Source organism: Chrysochloris asiatica, unplaced genomic scaffold, assembly GCF_000296735.1.
Source record: "Chrysochloris asiatica unplaced genomic scaffold, ChrAsi1.0 scaffold00011, whole genome shotgun sequence".
Classification (NCBI taxonomy): domain Eukaryota; kingdom Metazoa; phylum Chordata; class Mammalia; order Afrosoricida; family Chrysochloridae; genus Chrysochloris; species Chrysochloris asiatica.
The window spans coordinates 12,799,495-12,823,416 of NW_006408529.1; the positions used below are offsets into that span (position 1 = coordinate 12,799,495).

General features: G+C 44.8%; 1 protein-coding gene across 1 annotated transcript in view; it reads left to right on the top strand.

The window, feature by feature from the left end:
- Nucleotides 1–3,938, top strand: part of TENM3 (teneurin transmembrane protein 3) — a 672,586-nt gene extending 668,648 nt beyond the window's left edge. The window contains exons 28-29 of the mRNA XM_006834421.1: nucleotides 1,021–1,151; nucleotides 3,183–3,938. Coding sequence (XP_006834484.1) covers nucleotides 1,021–1,151; nucleotides 3,183–3,938 — 887 coding nt within the window. The remainder of the gene's footprint in view (nucleotides 1–1,020; nucleotides 1,152–3,182) is intronic.
- Nucleotides 3,939–23,922: the final 19,984 nt, after the last annotated feature.

Below are 23,922 nucleotides of genomic sequence, written 5' to 3' on the forward strand. Positions count from 1 at the left end.
CTCTCCATCATTCTGACAAGCAGTTTACCACTGGTTATTTAAGAGGTGTTGACAGGGGCCGACTGCAAGGCTGGAAAGCCCATAGCTCCTAAATTCATCCTCTCCTAGCAACATGGACTGCAGGGAATGCTATAGCAGCATTTTCTGAAAAACATCAAAAGAGAGATGGAACAGCATAAAATATATTAGGTGAAATGCAATTTCAAATTTTCCAGCAATGTGCTTAATATATAAAATAATCTACACCCAACTGTACTCATAAAGCTGCAAGCCTGCTGAGTAGTTCTGTAACATTATAACCTCCCGAATAGAATAAAAGCCTTATTCTGGGCTTAATGGCTTTTGGAGTCACATGGCAATATTTTAAAATACCATTTTAAAGGTTTCCAGGTTCTTTCTCCAAAAAGTTTGTCTCCACCTGTGCACAGCAAGCCTTTGAAGTCATTGCTGATGGTAATCAGAACTTCTGTGCCCTTGGCCAGTTTTGCCAGCTTTCAGCATTCATCTTTGATTAAGAATCAACGGTTGATTTTAATACTCTCAATTTCAGGTCTTTATTAATAGAAAATGCATTGTGAAAGTCCGCATATCCTTGGGCAACCACTTTTGAAGGCTAATAACACACAACTTCCATTTAAGACCAGCATTTACTAACGACAAACAAATTTTATTTGTTTTCTACAGCGATGTCTTTTCCATGCTGCTGTGCATGGTTATTGCTCTTTTGATCACTATTCCCAACACAGGAGGCAACGTAGAACGTATGGCAGTGTATTCAGGCTGTCTAAGTGAACATCATTATTCTGTATTTCCTGTTGCCCTTCCCGTAGTTCTGCTTTATAGGTTGTTGTCTTCACGTCTAAACATAGGTTTGGGATTATAGGTTGAAAGCAAACATGTGCTCCTTTTCAGGTTATCTATATACAGGTTTGTTGTTGTTGTTGTTAAATACAAGAATTTAAATTTATAAATGCAAAAATAAACTCTTAACACCTTTCATTTTGAACATTCTTCTCCTAGATGTTAACAGCTGGCTGGTGACATTTGGCTTCCATCTGCACAATGCTATTCCTGGATTCCCTGTTCCCAAATTTGATTTAACTGAGCCTTCTTACGAACTTGTGAAGAGTCAGCAGTGGGATGATATACCGGTAAGGGACAAAAAGCAAAACTAGGAAAACGTGATAAATGACTTACTGGTGTCTTAGTCACCCATATTTAACCAAACTACCCTTGTGAAAACTCTACCATAGACAGTTTTTACTTTTCTGACTGTTTTAGGCAAGAGAAACACAACATTTCCTTTGCATTTCTTTTCAGCAAACCAGAGGCCTGTTAAACAGGCTTAAATCTGGGTTTAGTGATGCTAATAAAACATAGAAAATCATTATCAAAAGGGTAATAAAATGCAGCAGCTCATTTCTGAGTGCCGGGTTTCTACAGAGAACCTCATGAAAGCACATTTATGGCACCTGGGACCTGACGGCAAAGGCACAATAAACAGGAGGGCAGAGGATGCATATTACAAATTAGCAGCCCACAAACAATGCCACAAAGTTCAGCTGCTTTACACTATCAGCAGTGTTTCATGGGGGAAAGATGCAAAATAAAATGTACTCTGGCTAAGGCTCCACCAGCAGCGGCGTGTTTATGGAATTTTCCTGAAAAGAATAGATCAGGAAGCCTATAGCTGTTCTGAGAAATAAAAGAGACAGAATGGAAATTGCAGAGTCAAAGCTGCCATTTCAGAAAATGGCGCTTTTAATTCCCACCACTCAGAGCTCAAAAAGGAATGCACCACAAAACACCAGCATTTGTAGCTTAAAGCGAGAATAATTAGAGATCAAGAAATTGGGTTACCCCATAATGATAAGGAGAAGAGAGTTTCTAAGAAAGATTCATTTTACACCCTTGAGCAATTGCGTACAATTTCAATGAAGACAGGAAAGCCAATCACGGTTAACACACACATACAACGATCAGACATGCAATGGTAATTCCTCTGTTTTCTGGTACATGTCTGATACTTAACCTAAAAGCAATTCCCTTTTCAGATCTCACCTTTATATTTAAAAGACAAAACCCTAAGAGTCTCAAAAGATCTAGGAACCATTCTAACAGTTCTAATTGCAAATATATCTCCACTGATAAAGCGCCATGAAGACATGCTGAAAAGTTTCCCAATGCATTTGAAGAATCATGCCTTAATTACATAAGACTTTCCAACAAGTCTGAAAACACTTAAGTCTTAACTGCACAAATGGGCTTGCCAACTTTTTTCCTGGACAGCCTTTTAAATATGGTTCAAGTTCTCTGTCAAGAAAAGTGCACCATAAGGACAGCTTAGGGAATGGCTGGCAAAGACAATGAGGCTGCTTGCCCCAAGTGCAGAAAAACAAATGTTTCTTTCACTGCTGCAAATGAAACAGATGTTTCCATTTGGGAAACACTGGCCAGACAAACATCTGTTAGTGTAAGAAATGACTGAGTTAAGATGCCCCCGATTTAAAACATTTGCCAATGTAGATGGCCCACTGTCCTCAAGTCTGTGAAAATAACTGTTTTCCTAAAGTAATACATACTCATTCCCAGCTGTCCCCCTGTCCATTCATTCTTGTGCACTTTAGTCCTGCAGTTTATCCTGGTGAAATGCAGCTGCAAACTATGTTCACTAGGAGAGGAGACAGAATTTACCTAAATTAAAACACAGGCATTTCAAAGCATACAAAATGGGGCCCAATGCGAAGGCCCAGTCTTTCAAATCCTTCTCACTGTGTGGTACTTTCTTCCACAGAGAAAGATGTTGAGAAGGAAAACCTGATTAGCTGTATTCCCCAAATGGGGTGACTCTGGATATTTTAGAGCATCTAGATATTGTAAGCAAAAACCTAAAAACATAAATATTTTGCCCACGCTAAGAACTGAAAAGCTTTATGGCAATACACAGGATTTTACATTTCAGAAAAACATTGGGATCAAGTTGAGGTTAGTGAATCTTGAAAGTATTTCCCCACCCAGAATTTTCATCTGTAAAGATCCAGGGCGGGTTTTAATAAACTCCTTGGCGCTCTGCACCAGGGCTGCTCCTCTTTGTCAATAGCAGGAGCCTCGCCTGGAAGCCTGGCTCCTCAGCAATTAAGTGCTGCAGATGTGCTCTACACCATCTCTTTTGTTCTTTTCAGCCCATCTTTGGAGTCCAGCAGCAAGTGTCGAGACAAGCCAAGGCTTTCCTGTCCCTGGGGAAGATGGCCGAGGTGCAGGTGAGCAGGCGCAAGGCTGGCGGCGAGCAGTCGTGGCTGTGGTTCGCCACCGTCAAGTCGCTGATCGGCAAGGGCGTCATGCTGGCGGTGAGTCAAGGCCGCGTGCAGACCAACGTGCTCAACATAGCCAACGAGGACTGCATCAAAGTGGCGGCTGTGCTCAACAACGCCTTCTACCTGGAGAACCTGCACTTTACCATCGAGGGCAAGGACACGCACTACTTCATCAAGACTACCACACCCGAGAGCGACCTGGGCACGCTGCGGCTGACAAGCGGGCGCAAGGCCCTGGAGAACGGCATCAACGTAACCGTATCGCAGTCCACCACCGTGGTCAACGGCAGGACTCGCAGGTTCGCCGACGTGGAGATGCAGTTCGGCGCGCTGGCGCTGCACGTGCGCTACGGCATGACGCTGGACGAGGAGAAGGCGCGCATCTTGGAGCAGGCGCGGCAGCGCGCTCTGGCCCGGGCCTGGGCGCGCGAGCAACAGCGCGTGCGCGACGGCGAGGAGGGTGCGCGCCTCTGGACGGAGGGCGAAAAGCGGCAGCTGCTGAGCGCCGGCAAGGTGCAGGGCTACGACGGGTACTACGTACTCTCCGTGGAGCAGTACCCCGAGCTGGCCGACAGCGCCAACAACATCCAGTTCCTCAGGCAAAGCGAGATCGGGAAGAGGTAACACCCTGGGCCCGCCCAGGCTGCCAACAGACGGCGCGCCATCCTCTTCTGAGAAGACGACCACACCCGTTTGCTGCATTTCTCTTGAGCCTAAACCACACCTCTGCTCAGATTTTTCTGTAGCACAATCTGAATTGGACTCTCCGAGACAGAGGAGCCTCCCTTGAGAATAATACTGCTATTAAAAAAAAAAAAAATCCACAAAAAAAAATAAAGAAAGAAAAAAAAAAAAGAGAAAGAGAGAGAACAACTTTTTTTCTGAATGACCTTAAAAGGTGATCGGCTTTAAAGAATATGTTTACATACGCATATCTCTGCACTCAGTTGGACTGAAAGTATTAACAGGAAAAAAAAAAATTAAAGGAAACAAAAGCCTAAACATTTTGTGATAGGCTCTCTGTTCCTTTGAGGCACTGTATCTAACTAAATAATAATAACAAAAAAATGCATACAGTGCTTCCAAATATTCTCGAATTGTCGACCTTTGCTTACAAGAAGTAGTCTATCAGCGTAGGATGTGATATATATCTTAATTTTAAAATGTGGGGCAAAGTTTATAAACAACCCAACTGCTTTACCTGTGCTGCTTTGTGAAAGGACTTTGGCACAAGCGACTTCTGCGACTACGTCGGACAAGGCGGGGATTTAATAACGGATTTTACAATGCTAACATGGTTTGCCTTGGGGGGAAAAAAACAAAAACTGGCAAATAGAATCCTAGTCACCGATAAGCAAAGGAAAACCTGATTTTTTTGTAAATTATGTGAGACAAGTTGTTTATGGATTTTTATATGAATTACAATTTACTGTACATCAAATATTAGTCTCAGAGGAGTTAATTTATGTAAAGTGTTTAAAAAGTTTATACTTAAAAATAAAATGATAAAAACATGTGAACTGTGTGATTTTTTTAAAAGGATTGCACCTTTTGTTATCTGTTATAGCTGTACAGTATAAAATATTATATTGTAGAGATATAACAACTTATGCCTATAATGTCCAGAAGTGTTAATATTTTTGTATTAGGATGAGAAAATGTGCAACTTTCTATCATTAGACGGATAGGACAGTGCAATCCTATGTGGGTGGCTAATCAGAGAACTGCTCCTTTCTCTTCCTTCTCTTTTTCATCAAACCAGTGCCCTCAACCTTATCTACTAAGAGGCACAGGAGAAAAGTAAGACTGGTGGACTGTAAAGGCAGATGTGAGAACAGGGTGAGGAGGGATTCCCTGGCCCTCTCTTCACCCGAACAGTAAATGGAGAGTTGATACGTTTCACCACGGGTTTTTTTTGTTGTTTTTTTTTACTGTTGTTCTTTCTCGATGCTCAGTTTCATGATGGAGGAGACCGCATCAGATTCTGGGGAAACATTTGTGAGGAGGGAGGCATGCGATGGCTTGACCATAAACACGTGTCTTCTTAAGACCCAGAAAATATGGCAGACACCAAGTAGTGGTGAGAGAGCCAGATGGAGGAGGTCAGGGTCACTCTGCTAGTCTTGGGTTTGAACCCTCGGGTCATCAAGAGGGACAGAAAAAACAAGGGAGACAAAAGCTCCTGTGAACCCACATGACCAAACCCCCTGGGAGCTGGTTTTGAATGGCAGCCTCTGCTCTGTGTGGGGGAAGCCCCCGTGGCAGAACCAGCGTCCCTCCTGCTCTGTGCAGCGGCGGCGCCGCCATCTGCACTTCTGTGCGGGCTCAGCCGCTCTCGCAAATCACATTCGTGAGCACTAAATTCAGCCACAAAAATATTTTTAGAAAATATTTCTCAGTTCATTGAGCTATAGTACACACTGTTTTCCTCTATGTATAATGGTGATAAAATATAGCAAGTGAACATGTCGTAAATATAAAGGTTCAAGTGATGTATTGAAAATAATTTTCTAACTGCTTTGTATGTATCACATACTCTAAATTGCACAGTAGGCGTGTTTATTAAACAGATTGGCTGGGAAAGTTTCAAAATAGCTACTGAATTTACAGTATCAGTGCTATTACTGTCTTTGTGTATTTGGTAGAGCATACCGAAGTAATTAATCTAATGAATGCTGATATTTTATTAGAATGAAAGCACAGATTAGCATTAATATTTTTTATCCTGGAGATCCTTTGGCGAGTATGATGAAGCCCAAATTTAGAAACTATGAGATTTGAAACCACATAAACATGGCTCTGTTTTACATTTTATTTTTTAACTGTTAACTTAGGTATTTGCGGTTCTGTCCGGTGGAACTACTGCAGGACTGTATTTAGCATGCTGTAAGTACTTTTGGGTGAAATAGGCTCTGAATCTAACTTCTCAGAAATGTTTCTGATGTATTGACCGTGAAAAGCGTGTACCACATGACAGAAGTCAAATGGCAGTCTGATCCTCTTCTTGACCCGGACTGGTCCCTTACATTGGCACCGGTAAATAACAGATTTGGAGTATCTCCTGGTGCTTATTTTACATGAAGTCAAATCAACCCAATTAGTGTCTTGTTAGTAGGTATAATGAGCCTATTTCTTTCTAAAAAGACTTGTGATCTGGACATGCTTTTACAAGAAATAGTGACCTTGGGGAATATGTAAACAAAAGACCTTTTTCTAATAGTTTGGGGGAGGGCGGGGTACTGTATAATGAAAAGAATTAGCTTACAAAAAAAAAAAATTGATATTCAAAGTATTTTAGGCAAAGCCAATCAAAAATGCTTTCATGATATTTTGAGATGTAAATTTTGTCTGATTTGTATTGTTCTTTTCATTTGCCTTCTTAACTTTATATGTGACCTGAATTTTCCATAACTTGATGACTATAGATTGCATCTAGGCATTCCAATAAAAGCCAACCCAATGTGTGTGTGTTTATATATTTCTTATATCTTGTGCTAGACAGTATTGCTTTTGTGTTTCAAGTAGAGGATGCAAACAGATGCAGTTGTTGGGGTATTGATTCATCTGCAACCCAGTGGGTAATATCTTTTATTCTTTTTTTTTTTTTTGGTCCACTGGCCAGACTGCCAGCTCAGCATAGTGTACTTCGCAAGAGACTCTCCCGTGGCCTACTTTGGAAGAACGCTAAATACACCCCCACAACACCAAACACTATCACTGTAAAGAATTTTAAAAAAACCAACAACAAAAAAAAAAACCCACCCATTACTACTAGAGAGCTGGCCTGGTGCCTGCAATCCTAGCAATAAGTGTACTTAATTAAAACACTTGATTAGAATAATCAGTTTGGGCCTGATAGGCTCCCAGCCTCCTGGAGATGTCTGAATCTACATATAGACCGACTGATTAGGGGATGCTTAGTTCAGCAGTTCTGGGCTGGCAGGCCAGGGCTTTGATTTTAGTCTGAGGAGGCAGACTTCATCACACTTACTTTGTAGTGACAACCACAACTTGATAACATGTTGATCCAACAAGAATCAGGTCACTCCACTTGGCAAACGGAGCGTTTTTTTTTGTTTTTTTTTCTCCTCCTTGAATTACAGTTTAAACTGTTCAAACTGAGAAACCCAGAAAAGCTGATCTACATTAATCAGGAGAACGCATATGAACTAGTACTTTCATTCTCTACACAGCTTTTCTTGAAAGTAATAACTGGGCAGATCCAAAAAAAAAAAAATCATCATAATAATACATTGTAGGTAATCGTTGTCTAAGAATATCATTGTCTGCCTATAGGATAAGCTGCCACATTCTGTGAAATGTACAGGCATCCATTTATTTACCTGATAAGTGCATGTGGTTTTAAGGGCAAAACCGGAACGTAAGTCCACTTGAATATAAACACTTCCAATCAAGGCCAGTCCCAGTCACTTTTAAGAAAAATCTGCCTTTGATGAATTCCCTAAGCAAGTTCACTGATCTCTCTAGTCACCATCTTTTTTTTTTTCTCTCCTTTTGTCCTGGATCTGCTCCCAAAAGAAGCTGTTTTCACTCACCTGTTCAGAAATCAGTTGTGTGAGGTACTTTTGAAATGAAGGAATCCAAAAGAGGAAACCGGGAAGACCTTGAGCCACATCCTATTGGGTTTGTAGCAAAGCCATGTGGGCAGGGTGTACAGTGTTCACTAGCTATAGTGCAGAGGGGGCCAGGATTCCAAAAACCTGCCAGCCCCTACCTGGGGTGGTGTGGGATGCCATATGAACTCCAACAGAGGAGATTGAGCCCACCCATGAGAAACCTGGAAGAGCAGCCTAGCTAGATCTTATCCCCTCCACAGACATCCAAAATCTAAAGGAATAATCTTTTAAGCACCCAACTCCAAGAAATGTGTCTAATTCTGAAAGCTGAAGCCAGAAAGGACTTTCAGATTCTGAAGTCGAGCTGGAGGTTTGATTGAGTTGCCCACGTTCACAGAAGTGGCTCATTCCACAGTGAACAAAGCTGTCCCATCAACAGCACATTCACTACTCTTAGTCTCCCACCCCCATTCCTACTGGGCATCCCGTCTTTCCAAAGCTGCCATAATTTAGTCATGACTTGCATTTTTTATTATACAGAGATGCCCCTGAGCCACTGACAGCGCACATGCCCTGAATTCCCTCTGCCTGCCAATAGTTCTAGATCCTCAGCCACAGATGGGCAAACCACCCTCACAATGTTAATGATTCTCTATAATATCTAAAAAGACTTCTAAACAAATACAATTGATTTGCCTCCATGTATATGTAAGGCTATTTAGATATTCTGTAAGTCGTTCATCTGACTCGTCACCGTACATCAAAACCAAACCTGTTGCTGTTCAGGCAATTCCAACTCATAGCAACCCTTTAGGACAGAGTATAACTGCCCCCTCGTAGGCTTTCCAAAGCTCTAATCTTAGGGAAGTAGACTGCCTTATCTTTCCCCTGCACAAGGCTTGTGTATTCAAACTGCCAGCTTTTTGGCTAATATTCACGCACTTAATCACAGACAGCATCACCAGGGCTCCATCCTACCTAGGCCCATGAAAGAGTAAGTTATGAGTAATTATTAAGAGAAACCCTGGTGTCACGCTTTAGGAAAAAGTATTGGACTGCTAACCGAAAGGAGGGTGGTTCAAAGCCACCAGCCGCTCCTAGGAAACCCCTACAGGGGTACTGTGAGTCGAAACTGACTTGACAGCACTTAGCAACCATTATTAAGAAGCCCTAGTGGTGCAATGGGTAAGTAGTTGGCAGTTCAAAACCCACCAGCCGCTCCACAATTAAAAAGACCTAGTGTTCTGTCCCCACAAAGATTACAGTCTCAGAAACCATATGGGGCAGTTCTCCTCTGTCACATGGGGTTGCTATGAGTCGGAATTGACTCATCGGCACGCAACAACAATGGTAAATAATTACTGCCCTCTTCAACCACAGAGTTAAGGAAGAGTACCAAAGAGTTACTGATAAGCCACCTAATGAATACCCTTTCTTACCAGAGTTCTCATTTGCTATTCACCACCTCTAGAAGCAATGGTCTCTTGATGTTAGTTAATTACTAATAACTTTTAGGTAAATTGAGTAAACCTTTTCATTTATGAACTGACTTAAAATTCTGTCATGGAGGAATATAGGGTTCCTAGAGTCCTGTGAATAGAGAATTTATCATAAACTGATTCAAAGCCTAGAGTAACATCATTATTCAGTTTAGAGTTAATGGGCTCCACAAAGCAAATTTAATAAATCCTTCTGGGACCTAAGCTGAGGGAAATTAAAATTAGAAGCATAAATCGTGACTTCTAGGGCAAACGAGTGGCTTGGTTAGAGTCTTCCTGCTTATACAGTGAATTGTGAGCAGGGCTTCAGCAGGCCCTAGGCAGCAACTTTCAGCCGCACCAGGAAGGGAAATCATATTCTTTTACATGTGTGCAGAGATTTCCTGGATTCCACCTGCCGTGAGTATTTCTATATGGCAGAACTCTCCATAAAACTGACAGGTCTGACACCTGGTCCACAGGGTCAAAATAAATTCTTTTAAATGTTCACAAGTTAATTTTATCAGTAGGCTCTGAGGGGAACATAAATGCCCAAGGAGTTAAAATGACAAGATCTTTAACTAAAATTTTGAAAATGGGACTGCTCATTGGAAGTCTATGAGGAAACTTCCATCAACCTCGGGGTTCAAATCAGATAATTGCTTAATGACCATGTAAGTGAAGAAACTGCCCTACCCCCAATTTTCCTCCATGTTTAATATTAGGATGATTCCAGCCCACCAGCTCTATAGAACATTAAGCAGAGATCACCCCTAGAACTCCCATCTCTATGTCCCATCTACCTAGCCATCTCTCTCCCCTTTTCCCTTCTCCTCTCTCTGGATTTGTCCTGGCAGAAGCTGTCTGGGTTTGAACTGCTTGAGTTGGGTCGAATGATGTGTGCTTCTAAGGTTTAGAAGCACAACCATACCTCTTCTACGGTAGAGCAAATGGATTTTAAATAATTACCAAAAATATCATAGGGAACAAGAGTTCTTTATCTCTGACTTACTCACAAAAGAGTATAAACATATCTATATATTTTATATGTTTCCACTATAACATTACTTCCAAATGCAGCCCAGTAGCCAAAACAAATATTCAGGTTAGGGTATTATGCTTTTATCTCAACAATTGACAAGTGATGATGCAGAAGACAGAGAAGAAGCAGGGTCTAAGAAGGAGACGAATGGTCAAGGCTGGTCTCACACTGAGGGAAGGTGTACCTGAGAGGTAGCAAAGGCAAGATCATTTCCACGTCCATCTTGGGGCTTTCCTCTTGCCCTTCTGTTCAGTTTCCAGAGTCTTGGAAACTGGCTTTTATGGGAACAAAAGGCCATCCAACATGAGGTAGCACGGGGTGCACTTCTACTTTCACAAAGTCCAAGGAGATGCTGGGCCAGGGAGGACTTGGGGGTCTCTAATATTCCCCATTGTGGCTGCCAAGGCACTTTGAGGAAAGGTGCTAGCGCCCCCTAGTGATACACATAGTTGCTGAGGAACATCATCCATGTCAAAGATGCGGTTCCATGGACCAGAAACCAATTTCTTCCCCCCATACTCCACCCTGCTCCATGGTTAGACCCATTCTAATTATCCTCTTTTTCCCATCCTTGCTCTGCCCACAGAGTTTCACACAGAAAACTATTACTTCTGCTTCATGCACCACCTCACTGAGGCCCAGTCCTTGCAAAAATCACTCCCGTTAAGATTTTCCTTCACGTCAAGCAGAAACTTTGTCAATGTTCCTCTCACTTGGCAGATCAAAATAAGGCCCTTCCTCCCAGGAATTGTCCTCTGGCTATTTGAGTTTTGCAAGCACTCCCTCCCCCCATACAGTGATTTCTGACCTATCATATTGTTGCCCTTTTACTTTTCATGTTGAAGAATTTCCCAGAAGGACAGATCATTTAAATTCAGAATGGCATTTTTATTTCTGAGGGAACCAGGCTCTCACAGAAAGTGCTAGAGTGACAGCCCGGAAAGCCAACTCCCTCCTGATTCACAGGGCAGCTGAGCTGGAACCTAGCCTGCTGGCCCACCTCAGTTTGGCCTCACAGAGATAGGAGACATCCATCTCCCTGGTCCATCCAGTCCTGCAGCAGCCACCAGGAGGGAACAATTGAGTCAACCTTTTGCTCCCGGGTTGCCACCCAAAGAAGCCAATGGATGCTCTTTTTAAATGGTGGCCTGAACTGGTGATCTGCCTCCAGAAATGGTCAATGGCTATAGCCCATTGTCATTTAAGAGTCCCTGGATCGTGCAAATATTCACATGTTTGACTGCCAAGCCAAAGTTTAGAGATTGAAATAAACAGGTACCTCAGAAGAAAGGCCTGGTGATTTGCTTCTGAAGAATCAGACATTGGAAAACCCTATGGAGCATCGTAGTTCTCCCCTATCACAGATGGGTCGCCATGAACCAGAATCCACAGATGAAAGCCAAAATACCATCTTAGCTAAAGACCAATTTGGAGGATATAGTTTTATATGAAAACCAAAAAGACCTACCAACTGCATGCCCAAACGTGGTAGACTATTCATACTTCCCTGGCAGAGCAGATCTCTCCTCATAGGAGCGGGAGGAGCAAGGACACCTGCTCTTACCATGAGCCCAGGTACCTGGTTGTTGTTGTTATTGTTAAGTGCTGTTGAGTCAATTCTGACCCATAACGACCTTGTGTAGGGTTTCCAAGGAGCAGCTGGTGAGCTTGAGCCACAGACCTTGCAGTTCAAATGACTTTGCAGTCTGATGCATTAGCCCACAGCACCACAACAGGACTCTGGTACTTCTCCCCAATTCACCAATGAGGGTAAACAATTCTCCTGCTTCCTTGGCACTGGAGTGATGGGGAAGAGAGGCCAGGAGTGAGATATCCCTACACCAAGAAGTCCATGAGGGAGTCAGTGGGACCCAGGAGTACCATCCCATGTCTCTTATCCGGTTACCATTGTGACCTTTGGGCAGGTTGCTTTGCCCCTGGGCCTCTGTCAAGGGGGAAGGTGATCTTCCATCATCTGTGTCAAGCACCTCCTTCCAGCTCTGACACAGAGCTTTGCAGACTGAGAAACTAGTCCTAGAAGACAGGTTCTTGCCTTGTAAGTACAGACTGACATCCCTCCAGACCACGAGGGCCTGTTGTATAGCTCTGAACCTGTCTGAGTCCTCTGCCCTCACTCCCAGACCCCAGCATCCCACCGTCATACCTGAGTGAGTCAGACTTTCTGTAAGTTGAGATGGGAGGGAAAGGACAGTCAGGGCTCTGGACTTCTGAAAGCAATTACTCCCCAATTATTCTCCCACTTGTTAAGATGTGGGTAGAAGACTTGCCTCAAAGGGAAACAGGACTCGCCTTACCACAACTCAGGGCTCTTCCTGTGGCCTCTGCCAATTAGTGCTCCAGTTAATCAAATTTAACAATTCCCTGGAGAAGTACCAAGTTGGGAGAAGCTCTGGAGCTATGGAGACCTACTTGTTAGTCCCAACTCAACTCTGCCTGACCCAAGTGAGACAGACACCTGCAGCCTTGGGACCTCAATGTTCTCCATCTTTAAATGGGCCAAGACCTCAACCCCTTAGTCCCACCTTCCCATTTACCCACACACAAAAGCTGCTGGAAAAAGGGAGAGAGGAGGGTGGAAGAAGGCAGAGAACGAGAGAGAGCGAAGAAAGAGAGCAGGAGGAAAGTAGGAGGGAAGGAGAGAGAGACTAGAATAAAGAACTCAAGGAGAACTACAAGCTGTTGTCCAGACTTAACTCAGTGTCTCCTAGGTAAACCAAAGCCCAACACTGCCATTACTAAACTAGGATGTGTTAACGAGGGTCCACTAGAAAGGAGAAGGGGGCTGTCTCCCCCATAGACTCACCTGCAGAAGGGTGGGAAACTAATGACCAGGACTCAATGGAATCCTCTGCCATGACCCCATGTGCCTTCCTGCTTAGCGAGGCCCCTCCTCATTCCAGCCCTCACCATTTTACAAATGGTGAAAACAGTTGTTGAATATTAAGGGTACATTTTTTACTCATATATAGAATAACACACCTCCAAACCACTGCTACAGGCAGCATTCCTAGGCTTTTCCCAAAAGGAAAATTCAAATGGATGAGGATGTGGACAAAGAAGAAGACTGCAAGGTCCCTGGCTCCACAACCAATGGTGTTACGATGCTGTCCCTTCTCCCTCCTGGATTCTGAGTGGCCCTCTGGAGCACCACGGGTCTCACTCAGTAATTACTGTGCTCTAGCTCCCGCGCAATTACCATGCCTGAAATAATGGCCCTTCAAATCCAGAGCCATGGGGGAGCTAGAGGATTATAACATTTTATCTCATCAACAATAACAACTTCATGTTTGTGTTGTTGACTAATCTTTTTACGGTGACAAGACAAAAAGAAAAAAAAAAAAAGTCAAGGATCTTGGCAGCTTCTGCCCAGCTGTTGTTTACAGGGAGAGAAAACAGTAATTAGTGACCTATCACAGCCTCACACACCTCCCCGGGGGTCCACGGGGGACAAGTTGGACACAGGGCAGGGGCAGGGGAGTCCTTCCCTGGGGTAATTCTGCAGCACTTCATAAAGGAGCATCTGAAAGCTCCAATGACAGCCGAGCTAAGTAAAGGGCCGCTGACCTGTGTCTCTCCCCCATGTTATGTCCCCCACAGAGAGAGGCAACTCCTTGGTGGCATCAGCAGCCCCAGCCCCAGCCCTCCCACATATGGGTTCAGAGTTAAAGAAAGGGACTTAAAATCCAGGCCAGGGTGACAGTCCAGGGCAAACACTATCCCCAACTATACCCTCCAGCTTGACCTGTACCCAGGCTCATGGGGCTGCTAGAAGAGTTACATGAGTCTGTGAAGAAACCTTCATTTCAGCCCTGGAGTCCTGGTGTGTTGCTGAAGGTTCAGCACGGGACTGCTAACCAACCACACGGTCGGCGGTTCAAATTCACCTCACAAATCCTATACAGGGTCGCTCTGAGTTGGACCAACTCCACGGCACTTAACAACAACAACATTGGACACTCCCATCACCACAATCACACACACACTCTCTCACAAACTCCTAGTGACCCTGTATAGGGTTTCCGAGGAGCAGCTGGTGAGCTTGAACCACCTACCTTGCAGTCCAGCGCATTAACCTGCAGCACCACACTCTCACAAATTCCCTCACACACACACACACACACACACTCACCACCACCCCATACACACAAACACACATACGCACATCAGCTAGCCCCACGCATACACATACACATCACACTCACACACATAGTATTTTCTCATATAAAGCGCCCGCATAAATAACATACAGATGCATACAATTATAATTTGCATAATACACATAGGAAACTAGCACCAGAAGGGGTTGTGTGGTTTGCAAAACTGTATAACTCACCACCCACCCACACACACACATTTTTTAAGCTCTTCTTTCCACTGTTAATTATGGAAGTCTCTCTCCAGGGTAAATTTTTCTTTTTCTCACTGAGTACTTAAGACAGCCACCCAAATCTCCATCAGGAAATCAAGCTCATAAGAGAATGGGTGCTCTGCTCTCCAGTTTCTATACCATCATCATGAGGACTTGGCCAGCTGAGCAGAGCCCTCCTCAGGGACCAACCAGGCACTCTGGAGGGGGGTTGAAGAGAGAAGGAAGGGGCTGTCTTCCACCAGGAGGCTGCCTCTCCCCAAAATATGTTCTGAGAGAGCTCATGGGTCTATTATGCGGTTACCACCCCCTTTCCAAGTCCCCCTTCCTCTGTGCACCTCAACCACAGGGGCAATGAACCAGAGGGCACACTCAGAGGGCTGTGGCTGGAGGGGGCTCTCAGATCCCCTTAGTCCCCACAACTACTTTTAGTGTGGGGTCATTTTTTTCCAACTAAATTTTGCATGAAACCAAAGCAGACAGAAGTTCAGACGCGCATATTGAGTGAGAGCCTTTGCTGGGGTGCTGGGTCTGGTCCCACCTCCTCTAGGGCTTTCCGCCAACTAGAACTTGCTTTACGGCACAGTGTTGCCAACCTACCATCTCAGGTGTGAACACCTCAAGCCAGCAGGCACTCAGGCGTATGCCCCAAACACACTATGAAATCCTAAGTAATTTCCGTTCCATAAAGCATCCAGAATACCTTGGGAAATTTTCCCTTATTTCAAAAAAAAACTTTAAATTTTAAAATGTCAACCATTTATGGTGTAGAAAGAAATGGTCTAAATTATTGAAGATCTCATTAACAGTTCAAAGCAACACGAGAACAGGTGATCAGCAACTATAATGCCCACGGGTCATGGGGACTTGGGCATGAGGAACACACTCCACATAGAACCCGGATGTATCTGCCTCCATCCTCGTCCTGGGCCAGCTCTCAATGTGAAGAGGTCTCTCTCCCCTCCTGGCTTCTCCCCACTTTGTTCCTCCTTTCTTCATCTCTGTCACTTGGCTAGCCACATTAGAAAATAAAAGCAAACTTAAATATTCGACAGAAATGGAAGAGTTGAAGTTTTGGGGGTTTTTGTTGTTGTTTTTTCTTTTTGCTTCTTAAAGTCTATATTGGAGTCCTGGTGTGACGCTGTGGGTTGATGCGCCAGACTGCAAAGCCGTTTGAACTGCAAAGTCGGTGGTTCAAGCTCACCAGCTGCTCCTCAGAAACCCTATACAGGATCGCTATGGGTCGTCACCGACTCGACAGCACTTCACAACAACAACGACAAAGTCTATATTGAGTCCTGATGTAATGCTGTAGGATAAACACTGGACTGCTAACCACAAAGGCAGTGGTTCAAAACCACCAGTTAGTTGTACCTTGGAAACCCCTATACTGGGTCACTGAATCTGAACTGATTTAACAGCACTTAACAACAACAAATCCTGTAAATAAAAATAGAAGAAACTGTTCATGCTTCTGGCTGCTAAGTGACAATTCAGGATGCCTGAGGAGCCTCAGAAGAAAGACCTGGTGATCTGTTATAGAAAAGTCAGCCATTGGAAACACTATGGAGCACAGAGCTGTACTCTGACACATAGGGGTTCTACATGAGTTGGAATCAATGCAATTGTTTTCATGTTTGTGTGTTTTTAATGTTGTATTTCTCAAAAGCTGAACAACAAGGTGTGCCAAACTTCCCACAGGAAGCTTCTGAGAGTAAAACTTACAAAAGATGAAGTTCCCTCCTAGGCCCTGCAAGCTACCTCCAGGCCCCAAACCAAAAACATACTAGCTGCTTTTGAGTCCATTCTGACTGGAGTCACTTCCACCTCATGGCGATCCTCTGTGTTACAGAGTAGAACTGCTCCATAGGCTTTATTGGCTCTGTAGGATAAGCTCTGGACTACAAACCACAAGGAGTCTTGGTGTGGTGCTGTAGGATAAGCACTGGATGAACTGCTAGCCGAAAGGTCGGTGGTTCAAGCCCATCAGCCGCTCCTCAGAAACCCTATATAGGGTCACTATGAGTCGGAATTGGCTCACCAACACTCAACAACAATGAATCATAAGGTGAGCAGTTCGAATCCACCAGCCCCAATGCGTGAGAACAATGAGGGTTTTTGCTCCTGCCAAAATCTACAGCCTTGGAAACTCACTGTTGCTGTTGTTAAGTGCCATCGAGTCTGTTCCAACCCATAGCAACCCTGTTTCAGAGGAGTGGCTGGTGAGCTTGAACCACCAACCTTGCAGTTCAAACCGGCTTTACAGCCCTGCTCATTAACTCACAGGTCCACACCAGGAGTCCCTATACAGGGTGGCTAAGAGTCAGAACTGACTCAAAGGTACTTAACAGTAATAATCATTATGGAAGCACTACTGAGTGGGTTCAAACCCACTCTACCCCAGGGGTTAGTAGATGAGCACGAACTGTTTGCACCCCCCAGGGCACCTCTCCAGGCCCAGGGTCTCAGAATCCCACTTTTCTATTCCTGTCTCCCCACAAAGACCTGGGGCAGGGAGCCACTCTTCCTTACTCTGGTGCTCAGGCCCCAGCCCTGTAACAAAGGACGGCATATTCAGCTGCTTCCTCAGTGTAAGCCTGTGATTTTTTTTCTTCCACTTGGGGATGGAACACTTGGAAGACAATTAAAAATTTCACTCCATCATTAATGAAAATAAAAGTATTGGCCACCAAAGTGCACCACCTCTCAGTCTAACTTTCAATAGAACCAGACTCAAGGCTCTGTGTTTCTGCCTCCACATCTCCACCCACTTCAGAGGTTTTTGTCATTATTAAATGCCATCAAGTCGGTTCCGACCCTCAGCAACCCTCTATAGGGTTTTCAAGGAGTGGCTGGTGAGCTTGAACTGCCTACCTTGTGGTTCAAACCAGCTTTGCAGTCCAGCACACAGAGGTAGATTTCTCTTTTAAAAGTCGCTTTCCCTCAGGGCCTTTAGGCTATCACTTCTATGTCTAAACAATTTAACTCTTCTACTGCTGCAACCACAATTGCTTAATCAGAGTGTCCTAGTCTCCAAACCCAATGTCTGCCTGGCTCCTTCTGGCCTCTCAGATGGAAGCCTTGATTCTACTATCAGCTCCTCCTCCTTGAGACTGCCCTCCTCTGGCACTCAGTCCCTCCACTCTTCCATCCCTGCTCTTTCTGGAAAGCTGGCCTCCACCTGCTGCTGTCTTCAATGTGGGCCAGAATCCATTCTAAGCCTCCTCTTCCCTTGTGAGTGCTTGCCTTGAGAAGGATGATACATGATGGAGACAAAGTTCCTTCTCATTTATTTCCAAACGCTGTCCCCTTCTGGTGGGTGGACTTTTAGAGCTCACCTCAAATATCACGGTCATCTTCAGTCCTGTGTGGATCCAGCCCTGCAGGAAGGGTGAGCATGGGCTTCTGAGTCTATCCCTCACCTGCTGTGGCCTGTGAGCCTGAGCCCTCTCAGCCTGGTTCCTCATTGTCATTGCTGTGGTTAGGAGGTGCTTTCAAGTTGGTTATAACTCATAGCAAGCCCCCATGACAGAGTAGAACTGCTGTAGTCTTTACAGAAGCAGAATGTCAGGTCCTTCTCCTGAACCCACAAAACCAAACCTGCTGCCATTGAGTCAATTCCAACTCATAGTGACCCTATAAAATGGAAAAGAATTGTCCCATGCTCTTGTTGTTAAGCGCTGTCGAGTCAGTTCTGACTCACAGCAATTGTATAAAAGGGTTTCCTAGGAGTGGCTCATAGGTTTGAACCACCAACCTTATGGTTAACAGTCCAATGTTTATCCTACAGGGCCAGTCCAGAACTGCCTCAAACTGTAAATCTTTATAGTAGATTATCACATCTTTCTCCCAAGAAGCTGCTTGTGAGTTCAAACTACTGACCTTTTGGTTAGCAGCCGAGTGCTTCATTACTGCACCACCTTATCGTACAAACAAACACTAGTAGTACTTATTAAATTCTGGACAGTCTTCTCAATGCTTTGCATATATTGGTTCACATCATCTTCATGAAAGACCCTGCATAGTAGATATATTATTACCCTTCGAGCTTCAGTCCCAGGGAAAAAGATGAGACTGTCTGCCCCCATAAAGATGGACAGCCTTGAAATCCTACTTCGTCCTAGAGGGTCAATTTAAGAAAAAATTTACTCTGTAGCAGTGGATTTAGTTTGGTTTGGTTTAGCCTCAAAGCTTTGATGTTGTTGTTGTTGTTGTTAAATGCCATCAAGTCAGTTCCAACTCATAGCAGCCCTGTGCAGAGCTTCCAAGACTATAAATCTTTACGGAAGCTTCATCTTTCCCCACGGAGTGGCTGGTGGATTTAAACTGTCGACCTTGTGGTTAGCAGTCCAGTGCTTATCCTACAGCACCATCAGCACTCCCAAAACCTTGATAGGAAGATTAAATGAAGCATAATACTAAACACTTAATAAATCTCAGTTATTTGAAGGTAGGTCTAACACTAGGCTCTAATTCTTTCTCCAGTTGGCTTGTTTTATAACAAGAAAGTCCTCCTAAAATCCAACCAGTATTCAAGATCCCACCCAATATTATTACCTCTACTCACTCTTGCTTAGGCCTGCATGTGCTCTGCACGTATTTCTATAATAATTACAAGTTATTGAGGGCCTACTACATGCACGAAATATATATATATACACTTAACAACAACAAATATATATGTGTGTGTGTGTATGTATATATTTGTTGTTGTTAAGTGTCGTCGAGTCAAATCTGACCCATAGCGACCCTGTATAGGATTTCCGAGGAGTAGCTGGTGAGCTTGAACCACCAACCTTGCAGTTCAAATGGCTTTGCAGTCTGGCACGTTAACCCACAGCACCACACCAGGAACATATATAAATAAATATATCATCTCTAATCCAACAGTTCTACAAGGTCAGTTTCATTACACCCACATTTCGCAGATGAGGAAACTGAACCTGAGCCAGATTCTTACTATTATGCGTGGCTGCGGCCTTTCCTTCCCATTACATGACCACCAACCTCCCTAGCAATGTCACACTTACTGGTTTCCATGTCTGACCCCCAAACTCTGAACCTTTACAATCAGATGTGTCCCCCAGATTCCAACACAATATTGTTGATCAGGTAACAGGGCTCGAAGCTTGTTAGGTAAATCAGTGAATGAGCAATGAATATGTGGACAGCTCACTAAAAATGTGCCCTTTGTCCATAGCACCCCCAAAAAACCTCCTCATCAGAGAGCTAGGGCTCTAACCATTAAGAGCAGGGTCCCTATCTCTGACATTTTAGCCCCTAATCTGATCCTGGCAAACCCACCATTCCACACTCACCAATTATAGAACAGCCCTTCTCAGTGTGTCCACCCTTACTCACATTAGGAGGAGTGTGCTCTGCTGTTCCTCCACCCTGAGGCCTGTCCACACTCACAGGTGAGTTCATGAGCAACTGTGGAGACAAGCAGTCCTAGCACTTCCCATCATTCCTTGGGCTCTCTGGACCGCGTCACACATGGGTTCACCATCCTCTTTGGGAACAAGACCATCCCCTCTCTGCCTGGGGACATTTCCTCCATGCTGTTGGGTTGAATCCTCAACTTCAAACTCTTCTTCCTTCTCTTGGGACCATATTGTGATCTCCTAGTTAAACAGGCTTGTGATGTCAGTCATTTGTCCCCCAAATCCAAGTCAGCTACTTCTTCCTACAGATTCCTTCCAAATGGGTGGTCAGCACTGAAGCCCTGGCCCCGCTGTCTCTCCTCAGCCTATGCTTCTGTTTTTCACTTTCATAGAGTGCTTTCAGATTGTCCATACTCCACCTGGACTGACTAGTGGTCAGCTCTCTTCTCTTGCCTCCATCTTCTTTGGGTTTGCCTGTGAGTCTCTGATCCTTAGAATTCATCACAACTCTGCCAACTGGCTTCTAGTTTTCCAGCCGCTCCTAAGTCCCCCTGATTCACTTCACCACCACCACCTCCCCCATCTCAGTTCCCCACCTCTTTTCTCCCTTTCCCCAGGAGGGAAATTGAAGACAGTTAAAAATAGAACAAATCAAAGTGCAAAGGCAGATGCCAAGTACTGCTCAGCAGGAACCACGGGGAGGCTCCAATCCCTCCAACCTCCCCCAGGCAGACTTTGCCCTCCCCTCTTTGCCTCCTCCCATCTGTTCAAATCCTGCCAGACTTGCATCCAGCTGGTAGAGATGATGTTCAGACTGCAGGCTGCTGGCAGTGATCAGGGAGCCAGGAGCGAGGCACACTAATGGATTTAGAATCAGCCTTGCCCAGACTCACTCACCATCACCTTCTCCTTCCATGGGTCAGCACACCTGCAGGCACTTCTGTGAACCATGGGTACCATGGCACTGGTGGGAGGGGAAGGCTTGAGATGGAGCTGGGTCCGCCAGATAAACTGCAGGAAACACAATTAAAACTCAATTTCAGATAAGCAACAAGTGATTTTTTTTCTCTTCTTTTTTTTCGTATTAGTATATCTCAAGCAATATTTGGGATATACTTATATTAGGAAAATTGCGTGTTTGGTTTTCTGCAATTAAAATGTAACTAGTCATCTCACTTTATTTTGTTTGTTTGCAGTATGCTAACTCTTGCAATCCTAGGTGGGCCTGTGGATATCCCATTCATGCCTATTTTTCATATCTATGCCTGTTCCCAGAGCACTGAAGGGGAAGAGAAACAGGTAGGAAGACAAAGTCTGAATTCGCTCACACCTGCATCACTGAAAAGTTTCAGCTTCTGACGTTCATAAAACTGATGCAAAGGAAATGTCAAATATCTGCTCACCAAGTCTGCAAAGACAAACCTCCAAGGTTCCAGGGCAGCAGGAGCTCACAGTCTGAAACACCTTGGCCTGAGGGAGGTGGCCAGGGCTACCTCTCTCCTCTTCCTGAAAAGATCTCATCTGGAAGGGTCCCCACCCACTTGGACCCCAGAAATAAGCCACAAGCCACCAACATGCCACAAGGCAGCCTCTGAAGCAGGGGGCAAGTACAGGTTGGTCAGCCACATCACCTCTGAAGTTCTGCTCCAGGCTGGGCTCCTCCCAGAAAAGGAAGAATGTCTTTAGAAGGAGAAACCTGCATTGGAGTCTGAGAAGGCGTCCTGCTGGTGCAGTGGATAAGTGCTCTACTGCTAACCTAAAAGTCAGCAGTTCTAACCCACCAGTTGTTCTGAGGGGGGAAGATGTGGCAGCTGGTGTCTGTAAAGATTTACAGTTGGACACTCTATGGGGCAGTTCTAGTCTGTTCTATTGGGTTGCTGTGAGATGAAATTGACTCCGCAGCAGAGTGGTTGGCTTGAATGCCTCACACTGCTGACTCAGAAAACCTTCCACCCTGAAGAAGAGCCTGGGAGTGTGGGGTTGATGAAATTCAGGACATTCGAATGAGCAGTGGAGTTGAGGGAAGTAGCAGCAGCAGCTTCTGTGGCGTCTCCTGGACTGTCCTCTCAGAGGGACAGATGGGAGCCTCTCAGAATCCCTCTGGTCTCCTAGTGGCCGATGGTCTACCTACCCTTTAAAAGAAGTCACCTGCCCCTGCAGTGGCTCTGTCTGGGGTTCTAGGCCTCAACTACATTCTGACAAACAGGTTTGGAGCCCTCTGCTTATCACTGGACCTTTCTTGGTAGAGAAGCCCTCACTTCAGAGACGTACCAGTTTCGTCATGTCTGTCAGAATATACAACTAGGCACCACAAGGTTGTTCATGATTGGTTTTTCAGAAGTAAATAACCAGGTCTGTCTTCTGAGGTGCTTTTGAGTGGACTCCAATCTTCAACCTTTCCAGTAGCAGCTAAGCAAGTTACCCATTTGCACCACCAGGGATTCCTCGGTTACATAATAATTAGTAATTAATTAATCAATGAAACCCACTGTCTGGGTCCAAGTCCTTGGGTGGTACAAAGGATTGGCAGCTGGACCTAGCTGTTAGAGGCTCCTTGAGAGAAAGTCTCGGTGATTTGTTTCTGTAAGGTCAGAGATGAAGCATGAAACTATACAGTGCAGTTCAACTTTACACACATGGAGTTATCATATCCCCATAGACTCAACAGTAACTGGTTTGGGTTTGGGTTTTGTTGTCTGGTTAGAGAATAGTAATAGAGCTGAGAGAAGCCCATGACTTACTGTACACACGTGTACAACTGTACACACGTGCAAAGGTCTTTGGTTCTTGTCCTTCTCGGCCACAGGGAAACTCGGTACAGCATCTCAGTGTCACTTTCCAGAGTCCAGCCTGGGTCCTGGGCAGCCTCTCCATGGTGAGAGTGCGGCTATCTTCTCACTGGCTGGGCTTTCAGCGGAACACTTGATTTCTGGGGCCTGTGGCAGCTGCTTTTTATTCAGTTAAAGGCTCAAGACATCCAGTTCCATCCTCCCTTCTCTCCAGTCTGAGACGACCGCCCGTGTATACCTGGAAGATTCTTCAGAGAAATGGGAATTCAAAAGCTTGAATCCTCCATCATGTGGCAGCTTCAAATGGCCCTATCTCATACTGGGAGATTCAAATGGGTTGGGTCTCTGAAGACTTAAGATGTTCTGATGGTTCTGTTGAGGACTGCAGTGGCTCGAGTGTATTCTGGCCCCAAGAGGTTACTATATGGCAGGATTGGTGTATCTTTTGTGAAGTGTCATATGCGAGCATGGTAGGTCCTGAGTACCCCTCTCACTCACCTCCACCAGAGCCCATCTTCAGTCAGGGCACTTTGTTCAGAAGTAAACTGTTTTCCTCTGCTGGGGACGTGGCAGCTCAGCTTCTGTAGAGAAAGGGCCCAGCACAGAGAGATCCCAGCGCAGGAGAGAGGCAACTTCTAGGAACACAAAGGACTCTTGTAATCCCATAGCCCATGCTCAGGCCAGAGAGAACACTGAGACTCCAGTATTAAACAAACAAAAGACAACACCGTACCTGGTATCATCAAGTCAGTTCAGTGTATGGTGATCCTCTGTGTTCCATAGGGTTCCTAGGTTACAATCTTTAAGGAAACAGATGGCCAGATCTTTATTCCAAGGAACCACTTCATTATTATTGTTGCTGTTAAGTGCCTGTGAGTCAGTTCCGACTCATAGCGACCCTGTATAGGGTTTCTGAGGAGTGGCTAGTGAGTTTGAACCACTGACCTTTCA